At 29.4% G+C, this 24,386-nt stretch overlaps 3 protein-coding genes across 3 annotated transcripts; 2 read left to right on the top strand and 1 right to left on the bottom strand.

Moving 5' to 3' along the window:
- Positions 1–1,332: 1,332 nt before the first annotated feature.
- LOC136074046 (uncharacterized) lies at positions 1,333–24,319 on the bottom strand. The gene is made up of 3 exons (XM_065786345.1): positions 18,780–24,319; positions 17,986–18,487; positions 1,333–1,805 (listed from the first exon to the last, which is right to left on the bottom strand). Exons 2-3 carry the CDS (start codon positions 18,263–18,265, stop codon positions 1,333–1,335), a joined length of 753 nt encoding a protein of 250 aa, XP_065642417.1. The 5' UTR covers positions 18,266–18,487; positions 18,780–24,319.
- Positions 19,899–20,585, top strand: LOC136074045 (uncharacterized). The gene has a single exon (XM_065786344.1). It carries the CDS (start codon positions 19,899–19,901, stop codon positions 20,583–20,585), a length of 687 nt encoding a protein of 228 aa, XP_065642416.1.
- Positions 22,342–23,073, top strand: LOC136074044 (uncharacterized). The gene has a single exon (XM_065786343.1). The coding sequence runs from the start codon at positions 22,342–22,344 to the stop codon at positions 23,071–23,073; it is 732 nt and encodes a 243-aa protein (XP_065642415.1).
- Positions 24,320–24,386: the final 67 nt, after the last annotated feature.

The following is a 24,386-nucleotide window of genomic DNA, read 5'->3' as shown; positions in this document are numbered from 1 at the left end:
GTAGACCATAGAAAATTCAATATTGGTTAAAGACAGAGTTAACTTCAAAAAGTTTTTCATTAAACTTAAGTATTGCTGAAAAAACTCCAAGTTCTAAAATCGTTCTCCCAATATATATATTTTTTGCATATTTTTTTTTTTTTTTTTTTTTGTTATTTACCTCCCCAAGGCCGAGAAGGCCACTACAGATGAGGAGGCTACTTGTGGTTATATAACCCTCTCTCAACTTTATAACTCCGAAACACGAACCTTGACGAACAAGGCCGCTGCGCGGAGAAACAAGTTGAGCGCGGTACTACCAGGGACGTGGTGGGAATCGAACTCGGAACCTCTCGCTTATGAAGCGAGCGCTCTACCACTACACCACTACCGTGTGTATATATATTATTTTTTTTTTCTTTTTAATTTCAAAATCAGGGTGGGGGGGGGGGGAGAGGGTAATTTTGGTGAAGGCTTTTATGGGGAATTTAAATCTGAAAAAAAAATTTTTTAAAAACGATGTCTTGCTGGGCGGGCCAGCGTTGTTTTGATTAGGAAAATGACTAAAATGTGACTAATTAAAGGTAAAAAGTTTTAATTAAAAAAGAAATTTTAATTTTTGATAAACTCAATATTTATTATGATGAATTTTAAGAGAATTTCATATTTGGTTAAAAAACTCATATAAATGATCATATAAAGTGAGATTTTTTGAAGGTTGTTTTTAGAAAATTTATGCAAATTTTTCTTTATTTAGGCAGGAATGTTACCGTAGGGTGCCGTAGTCTTTTTTTCCTGCTTTGAGGGGGTATCGTCATCTCTAAGGTATTGGTTATAAATCAAGCCGTGCTTTTCCACTATACGTCGAAAACATTCAACTGTGTTTATTGTTTTATTGAGCAGAAGACTTAGTGTGATTTAATCTATCTATGATTTTGATTATTATCAATTTAAATAATTCCTGACTCATTTATGTAAAGTTTAAAATGAAAAAGTTATGTTTGATATGAACCCAAGATAAATGAGCCACGAACTAGAAAAATACAAATCTGTCTTTTTTGACCATCTCGAGCTTAAAGATACAGCTGATCAATCTCTTTTAGGAAAGAATATATTACTTGTGAGTGGAATTTACTTTTATAAATAAATTTCCAATCAAAAGAAATGCATTCAAGATGTGGGATACATTTTTAAAAATAGATTTGTTACATTTACGTTCCTAAACTAAATTAATTAAATTTTGTTAAATAGTTTGTAAACACTGCTAGCAATTGCACCCTCAGTTTTGTACTAATAACCTTCAATATATCAGGTTTTATTTATAATTGTACTCACTGAAAGTTTGTATTTATTTTAGAAATGCTTTTGCTTAATAAAATTTATTTGAATTAATGTAATCATGTTTCTTGGTTGGATAAACATAGCAACTTTCGCATAAATTATGGGTTTCTTTATTTGAATTGGTTTTTTACATACCGATATAATTTGCGGAACATCTAACTCAACGGTTTTCTGGAATATTGTTTCTGTGAGTAAATATTTTCTGTATCTATCATAAACCCCTAATATTTTGAAGGAATACTCCGTGCCAAACAAAAGTTGATCAAATACATAACTGTTTTCCTCTTTAGAAAGAGATATGCTCATCCATTTAACTTCCTTTTTTGATTTTTTGTATTTCAAAATGTAACTTTCTAAATTGCTTCTTTTTGATGTCCTGTTAGGGGGTTTCCATGTTAGCGTGACAACTCTACCATTAATTACAGTTGAACATAGTTTAATCAGTCCATCTTCCAAAGAGTCTTTAGCGTACGCTTCTTTAGTTTCTAAAAAGATATGAAAATTAAATACTGCTGTTTTAAAAATGTAGACGATTGGTTTATTATTATACTTGTTTTCTGCTGCGTAAATTCAAGCTCAAATATTTAAAAGGTTTAACTTTTAAAAAATTAATAACTGTTCTTATTAAATGTTGAATGTCGGCAGAGATTTTTTAATACGCGGATTTCATTTGATAAAGAGAAAGATAGAATTGAATAGTGAAATAATTTGTAAATATTTAAGAGAAAAAAGATATTTACTTTGCCCAAAGTAATGTGTTTAAAGTTTGCTTTGTTTTTCATTTTGCTTATAAGGCTCATTGGTATCATATGTAGATTTTGAAAAAAAAAATACGCTTTACTAAAAGTATTAGAGAAAAGGTTGCATCAGTACCCTATCTTTTTTTTTTTTTTTTTTTATATGTAACTTCAATTAACCTCATTACTTGTATTTAATGTGCTGATTATTTTAAAAATTATTCATTGATAGTTCAAGACAAAAATAAGTTATTGTTTTAAACCAATCTCCAATATTTGTATATTTGCTACAATATATTGTTGTAACATAGAATATGCTTTATTGAAGCTAAAACATCGCGTTTTGTTCACAGTGATAAACATGCAGTTTGAAGAGTAATTACTAAATTAATCAAACACATTAACTTACTTTGAAGAAAATTAAGAGCTATAAAAAATAATTGGGTGCTATCGATTGTGCAACTATATTCTTTACTTTCTGTCTGAAGTATGAAGTTCTTTAACATACCATCGCCAGATATGCTTTTCTAATTACTAATGAACTCTTGATAATTACTTATTTTGTGAGTTAAAATTCTGATAATTTGTATAATTTTCTGAAATGAAAAAATAAAAAAGCCACTACAAATGTAAGTTATTGGAACGTACTGTTTTCCTGGAGTAGAATTTTTAGGAAGAGAGTAACGAATAACGGAAAAATCCAAAAAATTTAGAATAATAAATTGAACTTCCACATGTGTCAGATCAAATAATACAACAAAGTATAACAAGCTGAATGTTTAAGATGAATGTCCCAGGTGAGAAAAATATTATGCTCTGAATAAAATTTTCAATGTTGTAAAAGTTAATGGCTAATGGTTATCCACTGAAGGCAAAAGGTTTAATATTTAAAAGTGAAAAGGAGAAGTGTTCTTGAAAAGTATAACCCGAAAAAGTGCTTGAAAAAATAACACAAAAAAGTTTCTTGTCTAAACTTCGTAAAAAGTTGATACCCGGGTTTCCCATTTTTCGATGAAGAAAACTGATAAACGAGATATCGTGTAAATACATCAATTAACACTAGTTTTAAGATTATTTCTATATAGAGGAAAGTTGATATATTTAAGAGTTGGAAAAGTAGAGACTTTCTATGGATTTTTAAGGAGTTTAACTTTTGAAAAAACATGATTTTTTTCAAATTAGCATTTCAAGAATCAAAATGTCGTTTTTTGGAAAAAACAAAAAGTTGAACTTTTTTAAAAGCTTCTATCATGTCTTTTCAAAAAAACTTAGCTTTTTCATACTTCGTTTTTCAAAAAGTCCAATTGTCATCATTTGAATATGTTTGACTTTTATAGCTTACTTGTTAAAAATATTACATTATGCTAATTAAAAAAAAAGACTTTTTATTGATGACGAAGTCTAAATATCATTTATTTGTCTATAGACAAAGTCTAAATATCATTTATTTGAAAAAGTTTTACTTTTATAGAAAAGTAAAACTTTTTCAAATAAATGATAGACTTTGTAAAAAGTCCGGCTTTTTGATATGCTGACCTTCAAAAATGCTTAGCTTTTTTCAAAAAATAACATTTAGACTTTTATAGTTTTGACTTTTTAAAAGTCAAAACTATAAAAATGTTTTACTTTTTCTAAAATTTCATAATCGGAGTTTGAAAAAGTTGAGTTTTTTCAAACGAGAAACTTTTCAAAATATAAATAGGTTTCGGAGCTTTGAAAAGACTAAAATAAAACGAAATTTATTTGTGAGCCTGCTAAAGTGAGTTCACAGAAGACGTTTATTATACCAATACTGCAGGATGTTGAATTGTTCTATTTCATATCCACAATCTCCATCACATTCGACTTCACACTCACGCCTCAGAAAAGAAATGACATTTATCTAACAATTGTTGTTCTTTTGCAGTAGAGATTTTTCAAAGCAACTATGCTTGCATCTTCTTCATCAGAAAATCATAATGAATCTTATTCAGATGAGGAGCTGTATATCGGGGGCTTATTAAGGGTGCGCAGTTAAAGTATGGATGCATTGTAGAATCCTTTATCATGTCAAAATTCTAACTTCGGGAAAGTTGCATCCCTTAATTCTTGGATCAAGGAGAAGACCCATTACATATTTTGTAATGCGTGCTTCACAATGTGGAAAACTGTCCTCAAACCTGTTAATTGTTTGTTCTGCCACCTGCCACTTGAACAACCACTGAAAATGCAAAGAGTTTTTGAAGCTGTTGCTATTTGTCTCGCAGAGTTTAGAGTTTTATCACATAAAAATAAACAATTACATTCTTTGTCTGAACCAACTTATGACGAAAATACTGAGATAATCTTTGGAACTTCTATATGGTTTTAATAATTTTAATTTCATCTTGGCTTTGCTTCAGGTTATAAACTGAGCTATCACTGGGTGACATTATTTCTAAGAAACCTTCTAAGTCAAGAACTGATTGCGACTGTCTTAAATCTGAGTTCAATCATTTTGCTTTTGAAAATCGCTAAAATGTTCAACTAAACCGATCAGCTTCTTAGACATTTGGGAATTGCTTTCATTGGTTGTATGACAGCCAAGTAAATTTGAAGATCAATGCACCATAATTTTGATCTCTTTGATGATGAACATTTTTTTTCACAATATTATAAAAGTTATCAGTCGCACCATTTGTTTACTTATCTGGTATTTGCAATTCCTGTTTAAATGAATCAATTTTTTTGCAATTATTTCTCCTGTGTGTTTTTCACTAAAAGATTCCATACTTATTAGAAACCTTTTAAGTTGAAAGCTTTAGTTGGTACAATCACAAGTAAATGATTGGAAACCAATTTTGCTTCTTGATGCCCATAAGTCACTTGTAAAGCCTACTCTATCCATAGTCCTTTTACCCATGTCAAAAAATTTTTTCAGCCTGTCTTATCTTGCTTTATACATCTTTCGTATTAACGAGCACGATATTGTTTGTGTGCAGAAATTGAATTACACCTTCCCTTTGTCACATATTGAATGATTTCATGGAAATTTTGATTTTTAACAATTCTAAATTTTATTCAAGAATAAAAAAGCATGTCCATACAGATTTTATTAGTATTAGACTTTGGTTTTTAGGGCTTTTCCAAATCTTGATAGGATGAATTGGTGTATATTTAAAAGGTTTTGCCATGGAGATTTCTGTTTTGTCATGGAGGGAAATACAAAAGCCTAAGTTTGATTACAGCTATACTTAGTTTGTTAGTAAGGAATATAAATTGTAATGAATATAATTTGATATGCTAGGAATGAATATAAATTGATAATTTCTACTGATATGTACTAAACTGGTGCTCCTCTAGAAATAAAAAATAATTTTTAGCTGGAATTTGGGATAGCTTTACAGCTACCAGATTTCTGTCAGTAACAGTTCAAGAACCTTATTTATGCAGGCCTCATTCATTCCACAGTATTCAGCGGCATCAAAAATTATATTTGGTGGAAAACAATTCTCTCCGCATTTCTTTTGCTTCATTTAGATCCTATGACATGTCATTATGGTTATCCTGACATGGACAAAACAATGTTTTTATAATGCGTAAAGAATATGTTTTGCTAGATAACTGCATCCATGATGTCATTAATATCTCCCAAGAGATATTTAGTATTCAAGATGTGTGTGAATGTTTAATTCCTTAGTTTTGTGAGGCGGGCGTTTTTAGTTTATTTATGTTCCAATTAGTTAGGTTTAGGGTTATGAGGATCATAACTTTCTTACTCTGTCTTCTTTTCTTTTGTGGTCTTTTATCTAATGTAACCACCTATAAATCTCCCTACCCCTGAATGCCTACCCTTATATCGCTAATGACGGTAACTAGCATTCCCCACTTCCAAGTATTCTCGTAACCTTCTCTTAACCCGACCCTTAGGCTTTAACTTTCATAGAAAACCAAATAAGAATGTAATACTCTGAGTTAGCTCTAAAGAATTTTTAAAAATTAATTTAGTTTCAACATTTGGCTAATACTCAAGAAAATAATATGGCTTCAATAATTTAAATATTTAATTAATAATTTTAATATCTAGTTTTTTATAATATTTTATGTTTTTAATTATAATAGTATGTTAACATTTCTAGTTTTAATTTCATGGAAAGGAAATAATAAAATGATAATAAAAATTCAAGCATACACTCTCTCATCTCTCAAGCAACCATACACTCTTATACGCATACTCACACACATACCCACACCGTAAATAAAGCAGTAGCGGACATCATAAGAGGCTTTGCTTCTGCTGGTTGATTTCCTCTAAGAATTTTTAAAGAAACTTTTGCAGTTTGTTTTTACACTTAGGCTTCTTCACGTTCTGCTAAATAAGATTGACTTCACTTTCAAAGCCATTTTTAATAACATCAATGGAGTTTACAAACTCCTGGTACTTGATGTTGGAAAGAAAACCAAAACTGCTCCGTTAGTTCCGGTCCGGCTGATCTATCCTTAACACAACTATTAGCTTCTCCTTCCATCCAGTTTAAAAATCAGCATTTTTCTTTCTCTCTAGAAAAAAAATTTGGTTGCATTATCTATATTTTTCCAATCTCAATAAATAATAAAGGGAAACATGAATAAATTTAATATGTTTATGTGAGGAGGGGTATTTTAATCTTATCTTTGAACTCAAATTTTTTTTCCATTGATATCTAAAACTAAATAAAGCAAACTTAAAAGTTTTTCTCTTTAAAGATTTAAATATTTATTAAATATTTTTTAGATATTATTTTCTTTTTTTAATATTACATATTTAAATATTATAACCTATTCTATTGTTAGGATATGTTATAATATCTAAATATGTAATATTAAAAAAAAAAAAATAATATCGCTGTTTTTAATTTTTCATCCTAGTATTACGAAGAAAAATTACAAACAGCGAACCCTACCCATGTGAGCGAAGAGTATTATGCAACTGTGTATACATGCAAATAAAAGAAATTATTCCAAAAAGACTTCGCTGAAATCCAACCAGAAAGCTGGCAAACCAGCGGAAAACAAAGTTTTGATAAATAAAAATTATGATGAAGATGATAAAATGAAAATTATGACGAAGATGACAAAATGAAAATGATGATAAATGATGATTCAGTTTTTGGAGAAGTTTTTTTTTAGTTATACGATTTATTAAAGGATTTAATTTTAATTTGTTGTGATGAACCAACAGTATATGTAATTTATAAAACGGAATTTTTGAAGAATATTTACTAAATCTTTTTGAAGAATATTTACTAAATCTTTTTGAAGAATATCTACTAAATCTTTTTGAAGAACATTTACTAAATATTTTTGAAGAATATTTACTAAATATTTGTGATTTTATGATTAACTATGATATTACGAAAATTTTTTCAATTGATTTTATATGATTTATTTAATTTTTATTAGGGTTCGGAAAATGTGTCTGCGCAGATCTGTGCAGACAAAATATGCGCATATCTGCGCAGACGTCGGCGCCGACGTCTGCTCAGACACTTTAACGGAAACGAAAAATTTAAATTATCTGAATCAAATGTTTGAAATTATTTTTGCATAACTTAATTATGCAAAATTAATTCTGTCTGAAAAAATTCATGGAAAACATCAAAATTTCGAATTATTTGACAACTCTTGATCGAGAGAAGCGTTCTGGCACTTATTTAGCATGTAACAAAACTGTTCAATGGTCGAAGGAGCGCCTTGCAGCGCATAAAAGATCAATATTTCCAAACGCCAGTATCGAGGAAAAAAGATTGTTTTCTAAGCGTAATTATGAATCGTCACATCTAGTCAATGATTCCCAGCAACTTCCGTCTACGTCTGATTCACCGACGCAGCGTATACATCCACCAATTAATGAAGAGCTCAAAAATGATATCAACACGAAGCTTGCTAACTTCTTTTACTGTACGGGTATATCATTTTGTTTAGTTGAATTGGAGGCCTTTAAGGATTTCGTTAAGTCGCTCAATTCATTGTACGCATCTGTCATCCCGAATGCTAAAGCCTTATCAGGATCTCTGCTCGACAAACAATACAAAAAATGTTCTACATCTGTAAATGAAATTTTGAATTCTGAAACAAACTTAACACTGACTGTCTGACGGCTGGCCGAATATAAGAGGCGGTCACATAGTGAATTTTTGTATTAAAGCCTTTTTTTTACACCTCAATAAATACATCCGGAATCATTCAAAGTTCATCTGCAGTTGCCGCGGCAATCTTACAAGTTATTGAGAAGATTGGCTCACAAAAATTTACCAGTTTCATAAGCGACAACGCTCCTGTTATGAAATCAGCGTGGAGGATCATCGAGGAGAAATATCCACACATCTCGGCTTGCGGATGCGGAGCTCATGGAGTCAACTTGCTTGTGAAGGGCATAGTTTCTACAACTGAAGCCACAAAAACAGTCAAAGATGCAGAGAAAATCATCAAATATGTGAAAAGTCATCACATCGTGGAAGCAAAGTTTGATGAAAGACGAATTGCAGCAAATATTTTTCTTTCATTGTCCATGCCTGTATCTACACGATGGTTTAGTTATTATAAATCAATGAGCAGTCTCCAGCTATCAAAATACGTTCTTATTAAGTTGGTAGACGAAGAAAGTACATTACTGAAGGAAATTCAACCAAAGAATGCACTTGCTGATGTTATGGCGTTGATAAAATCTAACCCATTTTGGGACCGTCTCTCTAAGCTTGTCAAAAGCATTCAATTTCCTTCCAACGTGATCGGAAAGCTAGAAAATGATGAAGCTCCATTGTCTCTCGTATATGATTACTTAGGTCAAATGTACAATTCATATATGGACGATAAAGAAATACAACAAAAAGTGCAATCTCGCCTCAATTTTCTCTTTACACCAGGTATTGGAATTGCTTTCGTATTATTGCCCAAAAATGCCGCAAAAGATTTATATTTGAATGAAGATAAAACCGATTTTATCACTGCTACAGTTAAATATGCCAAAAAGATCATCAGCACGCTATTGGTATTTTTGTATACCAATAGCGTACTGATGGACACAAATGACAAGACTGATTACATTCTTGAAGAAGGCGCAATTCTCAATGAAATTGAATATCAAGAAATCAGCGAATAGGCGCCAGCACTTTTTTATTACTGTAAGAATCTTTAAAAACTCCTATTGTTACTAATCACTAAATTTATAATAAAGTTAAAATATTACTTTAAACATTTTTTAAGTTTCAAACTTTTTTTTTTGATTTCATTAAAATTGTCTGCAAAGCAGTAAATTTTGTCGGCGCCGATGTCTGCGCAGACGTCTGCGCAGACAAATTACACTGCGCATATCTGCGCAGATCTGCGCAGACAGTCCGAACCCTAATTTTTATTATGTAACAGTATGAGACTTAATTTATTAAAACACTGCAAGAACTTCTCTACAAAAGACAAACAAACCAACATCAACAATCGAATATTACAATCAAGTCTAACGAAATATTCCTCGCCAATCTAAAAACAACAAAACGCTCAAGACTTCTTATCTTAGTTAAAATCAAGGGACGATTTTCTTCGGAAATGGGAGATATGTGAGGAAGAAAAATTAAAAACAGCGATTTGAAAAGACATACACACGGAGACTTATTTACCTGGCATTTAAATAAATGATAAAAAGACATGATGCAAGAAAGAAAAATTAAAAAGAGCGATTAGGGAAAAACGCACACACGGAGACTTATTTACCTGAAGATATAGTAACAAAAAACAAACAATAGAAAAGGATAAAAAGGTTAAAAATAGAAAATTATGGAGGAAAGTTGATAGAGAATAAAAAAGAGTTGAGGGGGTCATAGAGAAGAAGAAATTTTATTGTCAAAGGATTATTGATAACATTGTTAAAACGTAAGCATCAAAAAAAATAATTAATAAAAACAAATGCACATATATATAGTATTAGATAAAGAAAGAAGTGTGAGAGATATTTTTTGTATTTTCTAATTATAATGAATAAAAGAGTGCTAACACCATTACACATTAAGTAGAAATTTATATTGAGAACCATTGTAGTTAGAACCTACTGAGGAGGAACAACTTTAAACCCATAACAATTATTACCCATTGCCCTTGCCCTTCCCTAACCAAACAGTCCCTAGACTCTTAACCTCAAACTCCTACCTCCGTATTCCTTCCATTTAACCCTCGAATCTTTACCTCCGTTGCCCCCCATCCCACATATCTAATCGCCCCTCTATCAAACAAAAACCCACACACTCACAAGCATAATCTTCAGAACCTCACACTCACAAAAAAAACATATTCTTCAGCAACTTCGCAATACAATGAATATATATATTACGTATCACTGTGTCTAGAAAAATAGTATTAACAAATGCAACCTCTCAATTTTAAATTTATATTTTACGGCACAGAAAAATTCAGATAAGAAGTTTTAAATAAGTCAAGTTACTGTAGACACTTCACAAGATTTTAATTTCTTTATTATCTTTGGCTATAATTATTACCAAAGTATATAAAAAATATAGACGCTTTCAGAATGAGTTCATTTTTTAAATTTGGATAACTGTTTCCCGAGTTATGACGATTTATGTGCTGCCCAGTAATACCTATTTTGGCTTCAAATTTGTGGAGTTTTTCTTAGGATTTATGGCATTAAACTTAAAATTAAAATTTTTATTTACTTTTAATTGACATCGACGAGAAGACTTATAGTTGAGCACAAATGATAAAGTATATTCATTTTTTTTTTTTTAACAAAGGAATCAATGCATTAAATTACGCAAATTGTCTTTGTGATATAGTTGGCCCAAGGGTTTTTTTTTCCCTTTTAGGGCATATGTGTCCAAAGCTTTAAAATCACGGTAAAAGTAATAAAAATTAACTTTAGTTGAGGAAAAAGAGCTTTTTAAGTTGTCAGAGTGAGCAAGTTCATACCAATTTATAAATATCTAGAAACTATATTGGAATCACAGGGCCCGTTTTCCCCATTTGGGGCAATTGGGTGAAAAGTAACAATTCCTCTGTAAAAAGCATAAAAATTACTTTTTGTCAAAAAAAAATGTTTTTTTCGTACTATAAGAATGAACAAATTCATATAAATTTATGAAAATTTTAAAAATATCTAAGAATCTTATATCTCGTTTCACCATTTCGGGCAATTGGGTAAAACAAAATATAATTTCTGCGAAAGCCGTAAAAAACAACTAGTTAAAAAACAAGAGTTTTTTCAAATTATTACCGTGAACATACTCATATACACTTATGAAAATCAAGAAAATATCTAAGAACCCTTCAAAATTTTCTTGATTTTCAGTGTCCCATTTAGGGCAATTGTCCCATTTAGGGCAAAGTGTCCCATTTAGGGCAATTGAATCAAATGCAACAAAATCTCTGTGAAAACCATAAAAAAACAAGAGCTTTTTCAATCTTCAAAGGATTTCATAGTATTCATATGTTCCTGAAAGTAATATAATAAGAAATGTCAATAATAAATTTGACTATCATTAAAAAAATATGATAGATTTATCTTTGTTTACTTTAAATAGTAGGATCTGATATAACTATGACAGGATTATAAATTAATAAATACTGAAAAAAAATTCAGTAATTGTACCTTTAATAACAAGATCATATCTCCTTTATTAAAGTCAGATAACAATGGTAATGTGTAAAGTTCTTAAAACCAGTGTCATTTATTATATAGGAAACATTTAGGGGGGTGAGAGCTGACATTTTAAAAAAATATTGTTTTATTGTTTTGTGTATTATAAAATAAATATTTTGAGAAAATACTTTTTTTTATTTTAACTAAATGTTTTTGAAGAAACTTTCCATAAAAAAAAAATACTGGATTGGTGGAGAACTCGGCCAATCAGAGTATTTGTTCTACTGAGATATAAATAGTCAATATAAGCTGGTGCCATACTGAACATTGCGTCAAAAATTGTATGGTAAAGAGTTAGGTTTTTTATTGTAAAAATCTTGTTGTTAAAAAACTATTATGATCAATAATGGCACATGAACGAGGTAAGTTTGGAATTTGCATGGTAAAACGATCGATTTACACCTAAAAACTAATATTTTTACGAAAAACTTGATGTGACTTTCTTTTTTCCTCCTTTTTACCGTATACAAAAGAAAGTCCTAGCTTTACAAAAATAAATTAATTTGTTGTTTTAGGCCCAAAAAGATCTTACAAGCCATATTCACAACAGGATATGGATGAAGCATTGGATAAAATAAAAAAGAAGACTATGAGAATATATGCAGCATCTAAATTTTATAAAATACTTAAGACAACCCTTGTTCAACGAACACAAGGTCGAGCAAAGAGTTAAATAGGGCGTCCAACAATTTTTGATAAAACCGTAGAGGTTAAAATTAAAAATTAGCTAATTGATATGGCCAATATTGGTATGCCAGTCACAAAGAAACTTCTTCTTAAGGATGTATCTATTTTAGCACATAAAATGAATTTTGACCAAAAAGTAATTTGCACTCGTTGGGCACGCAATTTTTTCAAGAGACATTCAACACTTTTGATTCGAAAGGCTCAGATGATTCATCACTCATCAAGGTTCCAAATTCGATTAGGATCCTGACACACAGACAATAAATCATTTTTATCCATACACTCTGTTATTTTTTGGAACCACGTTTTAATATCTTGTTTGGAAACAAGTGTTTTGCCTTTTTTCAAAAGATGTTTTGATCTGTGTCCATCTATTAAAAATGCAACTGGACAAAAAAAACAATCAATTGTATAACATCACTGCAAATAGTGATTTGTATAACATCACTGCAAATAGTCAATTGTATTGCAAATCATCATTTGTATAACATCACTGCAAATAGTGAAGAAAGTTTTTCAGTTATGATAACAGTAAATGCAAGTAATTTATTTGCACCACCTTTGGTTTTGTATCCATATGAAGGGCGAATTCAACCAGAAATTGCAGCTGACTTACCTAAAGATTGGGTTATGGGTAAATTAGCCAAAGGTTACCAGATGTCCCAAACATTTTTCGATTATATATCTGGACCTTTCATTGAATTTTTAAGGAAAAATAATGTCCTATTGCCAATAATTCTTTTTTTAGATGACCACAAATCACATTTGACCTTAGATTTGGGACAATTTTGCAGGGAAAATGGTAGTGTCATCATTTGTTTGCCACCTAATTGCACCCATTTTGCACAACCATTGGGCCGAGTTTACTTTCATCTTGCAAAAGATATTTGGATCGACAAAGTCACAGAATGGGGAATGCAAAACCTTGGAGTTGCTCTACCAAAAAGGACATTTGCGCCCCTTCTCCAGATTGCAATTGCTAAAACACAGGAAAATCCAACTTTAATACCAAATGGATTTAAATGCTGTGATTTGTATTCTTTTTTACTAGAAAATTTGGATATTACAAAAGTCCCGTTAAGTGTACAAGAAAATAAAATTTGAGCATGTAGTCACAGAGGTCGCCTCGTTTTTTTTGAATAAAATATAGCTACTGCAAATTGACTGCAAACTGCCATGCAAAAAATTTGAGGCGGCCTCTGTGACCTGATGCTTAAAAATCATTTTTACTACTGTGAGTTTTATTCAAAGACCGACTAAATTCTGTGAAGAAAATGAAAATTCCGTAGTTCAATAACTTCTGGTAAGTTTTTATTTGATTCAATTTTACCGTACGATGGTTTTTATTAATTATCAAAATGGCAACATACACTCTTCGTCAACTTTTAACACATACATTTCCCACATGGCCTATATTCTTAAGAAAAAATTTTAAAGCCTGTGCCAAATCTTTTCAGTCTAAGTTTATTGCACTAAATAATGCTGGTTGTATGGTTAGTTTCAAAATTTTTCGAAGACCAGCTTTTTAGTTAATAAAAAACATTAACAAATGTGGAAAAAAAAGGAGTTTGCTCTTCACTAAATAGAAAGATTTTCTGGATAAAAAATAGAATGAAAATCAAATGTCTGGTAAGCTTGTTATTACTTTTAAAATAAAATGTCACATATGTATATATATATATATATATATATATATATATATATATATATATATATATATATATATATATATATATATATATATATATATATATATATATATATATATATATATTAATGTATATATATAAATATATAAATATATATATATATATATATATATATATATATATATATATATATATATATATATATATATATATATACACATTTAAAGTTAAAAGTTGTACACACATTTTATACATGTTTTAGGAGAAATACTGTAACAATGGGAACACCTGAAGCACCAAAACCTAGAAAATCTTTTTTAAACTTATGAGTAGGATGAAACGTAAAAGAACTGATAAATTCAGGGAAAAGAACTGGAAGAACTTCAACATGCTGTTAAAAGGTTTGCATCTAATCCCTCTTCTGCATCCAGGTCTAATTTATATGGTCCAAATTTATTATTGCATACTTTTTGCAATTTGAGACTAACAGACAGAACATGGGCTGAATTTAAAATAGTTGTTACACAAAATCATCATCTTCTTCCTCCAGGTTTAACCAAGTTAAAAGAATACAAAAAATTGACATATCCATATACAGAATATATACACAAACTGAAGTAAAATATAGTCTCTTTAAAATGATCAAACATTCAGTTTCTAGAGTGTTTGAGTATCTTTTGGAGGATGTAGATAATTCTATTAAATTTTTAGCACAGGAGGAATTTGATAAAATATATGTTATTTGCAAAGTAGGTGGTGATGGTCAGAGTGACCAATCTGAGTTTCAGAATGCAGCAACTATGAAGAGAGGTGTGGATCCACTGGGTATAGTTTAGTGTTTGTACTGTTGGAGATTTGAAGTGGAAAAAAGATACTAAGGAAAAATTGTAATACAAATAGTCCAAATGCAACCCGTCATCTTATGTTTTGTTTTGCCAAAGAGACTGCTAGTTTTATTCATGAGAAGTTTGAACATTTAAAAAATGAAATTTTGTCTTTAGAGAATATTAAGTTTACACTTCTTGACTATACTTTTGTTATAAATTCAAGTTTGTCAACTATTTATACCACAATGAATGGTGGTAAAACACTTAATGCTGTGGTATCAAAAATGCTTAAAAAATATATAGCATCTCAGTGCTGTCATGTATGTCAAACAAGTCCTAAGGAGTTTAATTTGGAAACCATTTGGAATAAAGATAAAAATGTAGACAAGAATATATTGAAACTTGGAATTTGCAGTCTTCATTTGTGGATATGCAGCATGGAGTGGGTTTTCAATAGTGCTTGCAAACTCTCAGCAGTGAAACAAGGAAGAAAATTCCAGCAAAAAACAGCCAAGAATTAATTGAAAACAAAAAAAAATTCCAGCACTTATTATAATTAAAAATAAGGGTATCTTTTGTCAGGAAGGGAAGTGGTACATCCAACACTGGCAATGTTGCACGAAAATTCTTTAATAATCCATCTGTTACTGGAAGAATTTTAAATTTAAATACCACTATGATCAAGCTATTTAGGGACCTGCTCATTGATATGAATTGTACAATCGCAAGACCGGATGTGAAAATTTTTAAGCAGAAATCTGTATGTCTGTTTGATCTCATTTCTAATGATCAGTTTTTAAAAGCCATTCGAATGTCACAGTCTGTGCATAGAATGGTAGTTCATGGTGTTTTGTTTATTAAATATTTTAAGTATCCAATAGGTTCTTTGCCTGAGAGTGCCATCGAAGCCAGGAACAAAGCCAACATAACTGCACGAGTAGGTCATGCACAATTAACTTCTTTTGCCGAAAATACTAGGGATATAGCTAATTATTTATTTATGACATCTGACATGTACCTATACTGTAAGAAGAACAAAATACAAGAAGTATAAAAGCTATACTGCCAGAAAATTAAGCTGATAACTGTTCTTAAGGTAAACATTGGAGAAAGCTATGTGTATCTTTAAATTTAAATATTTAATGTAATCGTTTAATTTTATTAATGATACATTTTAGGTGCTGGTGGTAGCCAATCTGATATTTCTGAGGTCTTTTCACATAATCAACACAGTATGTTTTTTTTATGCTTGCAAAAAAAAACAAAAAACTAATTGTTAGAAAAGTTGAAACATAAGAATCCCAAACTTTTAAGTTTGAGGAAAATTTGCATTAATGGGGCTCAAATAGACTCAATTTTGCCATGTTTTTGTTTTCCTCAAAGATGTGCCTAAAGTCCTATTTCTACTTAGTGATGCATAGTGCATTTCTTGAAGGCTAGATAAAAGTATGATATGTTGCTTCATAAAAGGGTTGCTGAGACATGTTTAGAGTAAAATTTTAATTATATCTATATATTACAGTGAGTAGAGTATTTTCTTAAATGTATAATTTTCTTGAATGTATAATTTTCTTGAATGTATAATTTTCTTGAATGTATAATTTTCTTGAATGTATAATTTTCTTGAATGTATAATTTTCTTGAATGTATAATTTTCTTGAATGTATAATTTTCTTGAATGTATAATTTTCTTGAATGTATAATTTTCTTGAATGTATAATTTTCTTGAATGTATAATTTTCTTGAATGTATAATTTTCTTGAATGTATAATTTTCTTGAATGTATAATTTTATTGAATGTATAATTTTCTTGAATGTATAATTTTCTTGAATGTATAATTAATAGATAATTTCTATAATAAATAGTTTATATCTTAAACTATACTATTTATTACAATAACAAAACTTTTTTAAATTTTAATGTTTGTTGTTAAATAATTTTAGGAAGTCAAAGAGTAATGGTTCGTATTAAGAAAAGAAATCAAGGAAGCATCATTAAACCATGCAACTGTAACCGATAAGGAACTTTTAAAAAACGGCTATTTTCATAGCCACATATTGTTAAAAACCTATTTTAGCATCAGAACCTTTATTCTGCATTTGAGGGGAATGGAACTTCTGGAGTATTTATTTTACTTTAATTTATAATAAAATACTTATGTTATTTCCTTTTTTATTTAACATGAAAATATAAGTTGGAGACTAAAAATGCCTGTAACCCCTTAAAAAGATAAACTGATATATTAGACTGATATATTAGACTTAGAGTTTTAAATATCAAAAACTATCGGTTTTATATCTTTTTAATCAAAAATCGAATTAGTCCGGATAAACCAACTAAAAAACCGGAATGAAACCGGTTTTAAATAAGACCGGACTTTTTTATAAATATAAATATAAACAAAAAATATCTCATAATTGATGCTTTGTTAATAAAATTACTTCAAAATGTTAAACAGTTCTCTAATAGTTATAAGGCTTTTTCCTTTTTTTCTATCAGCGCGACGCATAGTGCCCCGTTTGACGGTATATTATAATACAAGTCTTATGTAATTAAATAACAATGGTTAAAAAAAACATCACTACACTTAAAGAAAACATTTGAAATCAGTTGGATGACAAAATACAATTCCCCTGAAATTGTTGCCACCCTAAATATAATTTTATATTTCTAAAAGCTTGAAAGTGTTAAGTTATAAAAAAATATATATAAATCAACTAGTAACAATATTGCAATCAGATTTAAATGGCACCAAAAACATTAAATCGTCAAAAATTAACAAAATTGATAAGGTGGGCTAATAATTTGATCAGGGACTGTAATGTGGGTTATCTCAATAACCATTCTCAACATATAACCAAAAGAGGTTTTCCTAAACAAAACAGGAGAGAAGTGGAACCGAGATAAAAAACAAAACATGGAAGAGTGTGAGCTCGCTTACACAAATCTTCATCTAATGCCAATTTATTGAAAGAAGGTGTGTTCCGAAAAAAACCCGAGAAAATGATTTAGTTTCCATTGAATTCTGAGAAAAATTATTTGGAATTATAATTATAATAAAAGAATAAATTAATTCAAAAATGAATTTTGTAAATTTTCTTATATAAATAATTTAACATACCTTTGATCGAGAATCTTTTTCCGATATAATTCTCTATTTCTTTTACTATCCTCTTCATATTTTCTTCCTTATTTTCATATAGTTGATAGTATATCTTCCCTGCGATAATTAGACTTAATCCGGAACCACGAGGAGGTAGGTAATCTTTGACTTGTATAGGTATGACATTTTTATTGCACGATTTCGCATATGTGTATTCACTTATACAGTTTTCTGATTTCTCGTATTCTTCTGAAATTAGTAATAAAATAATTTCGGAGTTTGCAACACCTTTCGCCATTTCACTATATAAATTACCAGTCACGTTTTTTTTATCGATTCAAACCTTATAATCACATTTAGTCAAAAATTCATCTAACTCATCGGCACATTCTTTACCCGTTGTCCAATTATATGACACCATTATGTCCCATTTTTCGTTTTCTGCAGACATTTTGAGTTACCAAAGTACGAGAAAGCGATTATATTTCAGTTAACCCTCTTTAAGTAAAGGTTTTAAACCCTAAAAAAACATGTGAAAAGTTTAAACACGTTCAAGACAAAGCGTTGTTTACAAAAAGACTTAAATCAGCAACACAATAAGCAACATAACGAATATAATAATCATAAATCTAAAAAGTTTCATTTACACAAAATAAATGAGATTAAATAAAATTTTAACTGATAAGAAAGAAGATGTTAAATTGAAAATTAATTGCAACAAATTTCATCGAACATATTCAACTTTTACATATTAATTGCACTATAATTAATATATAGAAGTTGCAAATTTAAAGTGACATCCAAAATCATACCCTAACCACGTTTGAACTTTTTTTCAACTTTTGATAAAATACTTCATTCGTGATAAATAAGATCACAACATATTTAAAAGTCCATGAAAACAAACGTGATGAAAAAATAAACGTGACAAAAGTTGGTTGAACGAGAACTAAATGTTACAATGCAACTTTTTGTGTTGATAACAACTCCGTGGACTTTGATTGGTTAAATACAGCCCACAATGCATTTTGAAAGTTAACAACCAAATATTGTTAAAAACCAAACAACCAAATAACCAATCTAAAACATGTATAAGAAACAACCCCCTACTCGCATGTGACATGCTTTATTTGCCAGCAAAACAATGTTTTACTATCGCAATAGTGTTTAAATTTAATAATGCTTCGAAACATTGTAATAATTCAAATTTAATTTGATTGGTCAATAAGCGTTCCAATTTATATTTTCTTAACGTCGGTAAAAATGTTTAACAATAAATAGGATGAAAACTTCGTTCTATTAAAATGAGCATCAAATCTTTTTGTTCAATGATCGCTAATCTGGATGAAACATTGTATTGAATGGTGAGAAAATGAAGTGAGGTTGAGTTTTTTCTAAAACTGACGCAATTCCGATATCTTCAGCATAAGCTCACGTGAATAAACTCAAAAGAAAAAAAGTTAACATAAGCAAGAGTTTATAAAATTTAATCAATATATTGGGAAACCTTGTTGTACGTTTGACCACGCTTTAATTTCAGGGATTTTTTTTCAAGGCAAATATTTACACTATTCAAAGATTATTTTAATCTCACGTCTTACATAATATACATTGCTGACTTTTGTCTAATTCGACTAAAACATGTAAATATTAAGATTAGAAAAAGTCATTTGGGTGTACTCGAAAGATTTAATAGAAAAATATTTTAAAGTGCGCTTAAACTCGTAACTGGTCAAATTTTGCTTTGAAGCAGTCGACACCAATAGCTCTGACTTTTTTAAGTAGTAATTGGCCGTAGAGTATTAGTATCACAATATACTTTGAGCATTGAGCAGAGCGCACGTGTAAACGAAGAAAGTTAGAGATATTTTAATATATTTGACTTTTATATTTTTTTGATTATTGTTATAGAGAATGAAAAGATAATTACTATGGTAATGCTAAGGGAATTAATGTCAATTCAATCTGACATAATTTTAAAGTGCTTTAAAGAAACTTTCAGATGCTTCCAAGCAAAAATTGATCGCTTAGAAAGAGATGTTGAAGACCTTAAACCTGGCCTAAATTTTAACGGTGATCAACTTGAGACAAAGATAAGCAAAGTTGACAAAAAAATGGACGAAATTAAAACTTCGTTAATCGGAATCAAATCTTTTCAAGGAAAATTAGTCAGCGAATCTACCGAGAATAAAAGAAAAACAGTTGACTTAGAAGATCGAAATCGCCGAATCAATTTGCGAACTGTGGGTGTTGAAGAGGGACCCAATGAGACAAGCGAGAAGGTTTTAAAAAAACTGAAAACGCTTATTAATGAGGATCTTCAAATAAATGAACCAATAACCATAGAAAGAGCCCATCGGGTTGGAAAATTTGAAAACAAGCCGAGGACAATTATTTGCAAATTATTAAACTGGCAGGAAAAAGAAAACGTTCTGGCTAGGGCAAGAAATCTTAAGGGGAAAAATATTTTTATTAATGAAGACTTTAGTGAAGAAACTATGAGAATCCGCAAAGAATTATTTGCACAGAATTCAATGAAAATATGCAAAGGTAGTATACAACCGCCTGATCGTAAGAGAAATGCCGAGTATAAGCAATGCGACGTCAAACATAGATAAGTGAAAACAAATTTATTTTTATTGTTTTTTTTTTTTATATTACTTATTGACTTTGATTAAAAATTATTAAACGAGCTAATAAGAAATGAGTTCAACTAACAAGAATAATATAACAATTAATATTGAAAACATAGAGTCTCCAGTTTTAAGCTTTTGAGAGCTAACAAAAATGAATATAGTTTTTTGACTGAAATAAATATTAGTTGTCTCGACAACTCATACTATAAACCTGACAAGTTTAATAGAGAAAAAAAACAATAAAGATTTTAGTATCCTAAGTATAAACATAAGATCAATGAATAAAAACTTTGAGACTTTTAAACATTTTTATTACTCTATAAACTATCTTTTTGATGTTATATGTATCTCAGAAACTTGAAATTCTAAATAAAACTGGTAAGCCTTTTTTAATCTCCTCGCTTTATCGACCACCGTGCGGTAAGCAAATTAACTTTCATAATAGCCTTAGAGCAATTATATCGCAAATGAGCATTCAGAATAAGCATATTTTTTTCGCTGGTGATTTAAACTTGGATGCTATGTGTTATGCAAAGTTTGTAAATACAAAAAACTTTTTTAATTCACTACTTGAATTTATCATTATATCTACCATTTTTAAGCCAACGCGTATTACAAAAACTACTTCGTCCTCAATAGACGTATCCCGCATTCCAATGACGTAATGATGTAATGACATCAGGCAATGATAAAGCGTAAACATTAGAATATTGTAGTTTTAATTATTTCAAATTAACATGAGTGATTTTGCCTGTTGTACATTAAATAAAGGAGGAGGAAGTGGAGCTTATTGCTGTATTCCACAATGCAAAAGTTCATTTTACGATTTTCAAAAAAAAAAGTCAGGAATTGGATTTTTTAAAATACCCAAGAATACTGCTCTTCAAAATAAGTGGGCAAAAATTATTTCTCAATTTAGAAGAAAAGGTGGTAATGATAATTTTGTTATTAAGGACACGACTCTAGTATGCGAGCTTCATTTTAAAAATGAAGAAATTCAATTTTTATCCATTATTGGCAGAAAATCTTTAAAAAAAGAAGCATTTCCATCTATTTTTGAATTTAAAAAACAAGTTGATGTCCAAAAGCGTTGTTCGCCTAAAAAAAGAAAATTTATCGAAAACTATGATATTAAAAACGTTTCTAGAAATAAAGACAATTTTAAAACTAACGATAGAAAACTACTAATTGATTATGAGGTTGAGAAAGTTTGCTTATGTTGTGTTGAACTACAAAACAAAATTGATCTACTGGAAAAAGAAAAACACGAGTTGAAATCTCAAATAAGCATTTTAGAATCTAAAAATAAAAAAATAAAAAATCAACTGAATCAATATAAAAGTAAATATATACTTAGTTATGAAAATATGTCAACAGACAAAAAACTGTTTCAAAAATATACTGGCATTGAACATGAACAGTATATTAATTTGTACAACTTTTTAAAACCAGGAAAAAATGGTGAAAATGTACCACAGCATAGGATTATCTGAAAATTTGAATTGTGTAAAAATACCACAACTCAATTGTGTAAAAATACCACAACTGAAATTGTAAAATATAGTGTAAAAATACCACAACTGAAAATACCACAACACAATTGTGTAAAAATACCACAACTGAAAATTTGATTATGTAAAAATACCACAACTCAGGATTATCTGAAAATTTGCACAGGTTAGGTAATCAGGCAAAAACTGGTCCAAAAACAAAATTAAACACAGAAAATCAGTTAATAATGTTTTTAGTGTGGCTAAAAAATGGATTTACAATTTTGCACACATCTTGCTTATTTAAAATTTCAAAATCAACATCATCTCGTTATTTAATAAAATGGACAAACTTTCTATATTTTTCTTTGGAAAGTGTACCTATTTGTCCTTCACGCAAACAAGTTAATAAGTTTATGCCAGAAAGCTTTAAGATGACATTTCCATCAACAAGATGCATTATTAATTGTACTGAACTGTTTTGTCAGAAACCTTCATCACTGAGACACCAGAGTTCTTTATTCTCTAGTTATAAACATCATGTAACTTACAAAGGGTTGTTAGGTATTTCTCCTTCAGGAGCAATAACTTTTATAAATCAACTTTATGATGGAGCTATTTCTGACAAAGAAATTGTTGTAAGATCAGGTTTCCTTAATAAAGAACTCTGGAACAAAAATGATTCAGTTATGGCTGATCGTGGGTTTACCATTTCAGACCATTTAAACACAATCAATGTTAAATTAAATATACCATCTTTTTTAAACGGACAACTACAGCTAAGTAAAGAAGATGCTACAGAAAGTCAAACCATTGCATCATTGAGAATTCATGTAGAACCTGCTATTCGTAGAATTAAAGTATTTTGCCAAATAAGTAATGAAATTCCTTTGGTGTTTCATGGTTCAATTAACCAACTATGGACAGTAACTTGTCTTTTATGTAACTTTTTGCCACCACTTATCAAAAATCAAAAGTAAAAACATTTATTTACATATAGAGGGTAATATACTTTCTTTGGTATTTACATTATTGTCCAATACTTGTGGTAAAAAATAGTTAATGTAAAAATTATTTAACTTTGTAATTAATTCAAAAAAGAACTGATGGTCGAAAGGTGTTCTTATAATAGCAATTCCTTTAAATGTGTACACAACAAAGTCACAAAACTGGGAATTACTTAACCCCATAGCCATTTGTATTTGTGTATAATAACCAGTATAATGATCTTTTTTTAAATATGGGTGTCCATTGTCTAGTCCAATATAAAAATCATTGTCATTCAAACATTTGGAAATAGACAAGTGCTTTTTCATTCTAGGACATTTAATTTCAATTAAACCATAAGAATATTTAGCTCTTCATCATATACAAGACCATCCGGACTCGCAGATAACCAAAATAAATTAGGTTGTATTACAATTCCAGTTGTCCTAACTAAAACATTGCGATTTAATCTATTTTTCAAAACATCAAATATATTTCTCTCGTGCATGCGGCTCATAAGCAAGCCTGTGGTCTAAAGACTCTTGAATAAATTTAGGCAAATCAACTTTTTGTGAGTTATTAATTAACTGTTGAGCAAGAGTTTCAAATTTTCTTTTGCGTATATAAATTTTATGAGAAATACTTGAAGTTAAGCGATGTTTTCTTAAATTAAACCACAGCTGATTTTTATTTTGTGTAACTGTATTAGCTTCATACTATCTGCTTTGTTCAGAAGATACTTTTATTGATAACAAAAAGTCTTTTTCTTTCTCATTAAGCTCCCAATTGCAAGATATATAGCAATGATTTTTATTATAAAAGCCAAGAGGTAAAGGAGGTAGGGTATTAGACACATTAAAAGAAATTTTTTTTTTTTTTAATATATATTTGCTGTTTATATAATAAGAAAATATAGTTACAAAGAAACATTTACATACAAAAAAAGTTGATTTATAAAAAACAGGCAGGGGCTCAAAGAAGATATGGATGACTAAAGTCACCACAATCTTTTCATAGAGCCCCTATGTGGGCTTTACAAGTTTAAAATAGTATAAGATTGTTAAAAATACTATGTACAGTTCCAATATAATAAAAAGATAAAAACTTTCATAAATATTTACATTTAAAGAAAGAAAGTAAATAGTATCAATATAATTTTAACGATAGTCATTTAAAATACTGACAAATTATTTTAAAGATAAAAATAAGAGACAATCAAACAAAAAAAATAAAAATAGAAAAAACTAAGAATAATGGAATTCGATGTTCATTAAGAAAAATAAAAAAATTATTTATAATGTTAAAA

This window comes from Hydra vulgaris, chromosome 01 (genome assembly GCF_038396675.1).
Source record: "Hydra vulgaris chromosome 01, alternate assembly HydraT2T_AEP".
NCBI classification, from domain to species: Eukaryota; Metazoa; Cnidaria; class Hydrozoa; order Anthoathecata; family Hydridae; genus Hydra; species Hydra vulgaris.
Note: the sequence above shows the minus strand (reverse complement) of the source record. Positions and strands in the feature narration are given on the sequence as shown.

Bases quoted from the DNA above. Each gene is read 5' to 3' on its own strand.
- LOC136074044 (XM_065786343.1), top strand. From the start codon at position 22,342: ATGTTTTTAGTGTGGCTAAAAAATGGATTTACAATTTTGCACACATCT.
- LOC136074045 (XM_065786344.1), top strand. From the start codon at position 19,899: ATGGTAATGCTAAGGGAATTAATGTCAATTCAATCTGACATAATTTTA.
- LOC136074046 (XM_065786345.1), bottom strand. From the start codon at position 18,265: ATGGCGAAAGGTGTTGCAAACTCCGAAATTATTTTATTACTAATTTCA. The intron at 1,806-17,985 runs GTATGTTAAATT...ATATCTTTTTAG, and splicing joins AAAAAGATTCTCGATCAAAG to AAACTAAAGAAGCGTACGCT.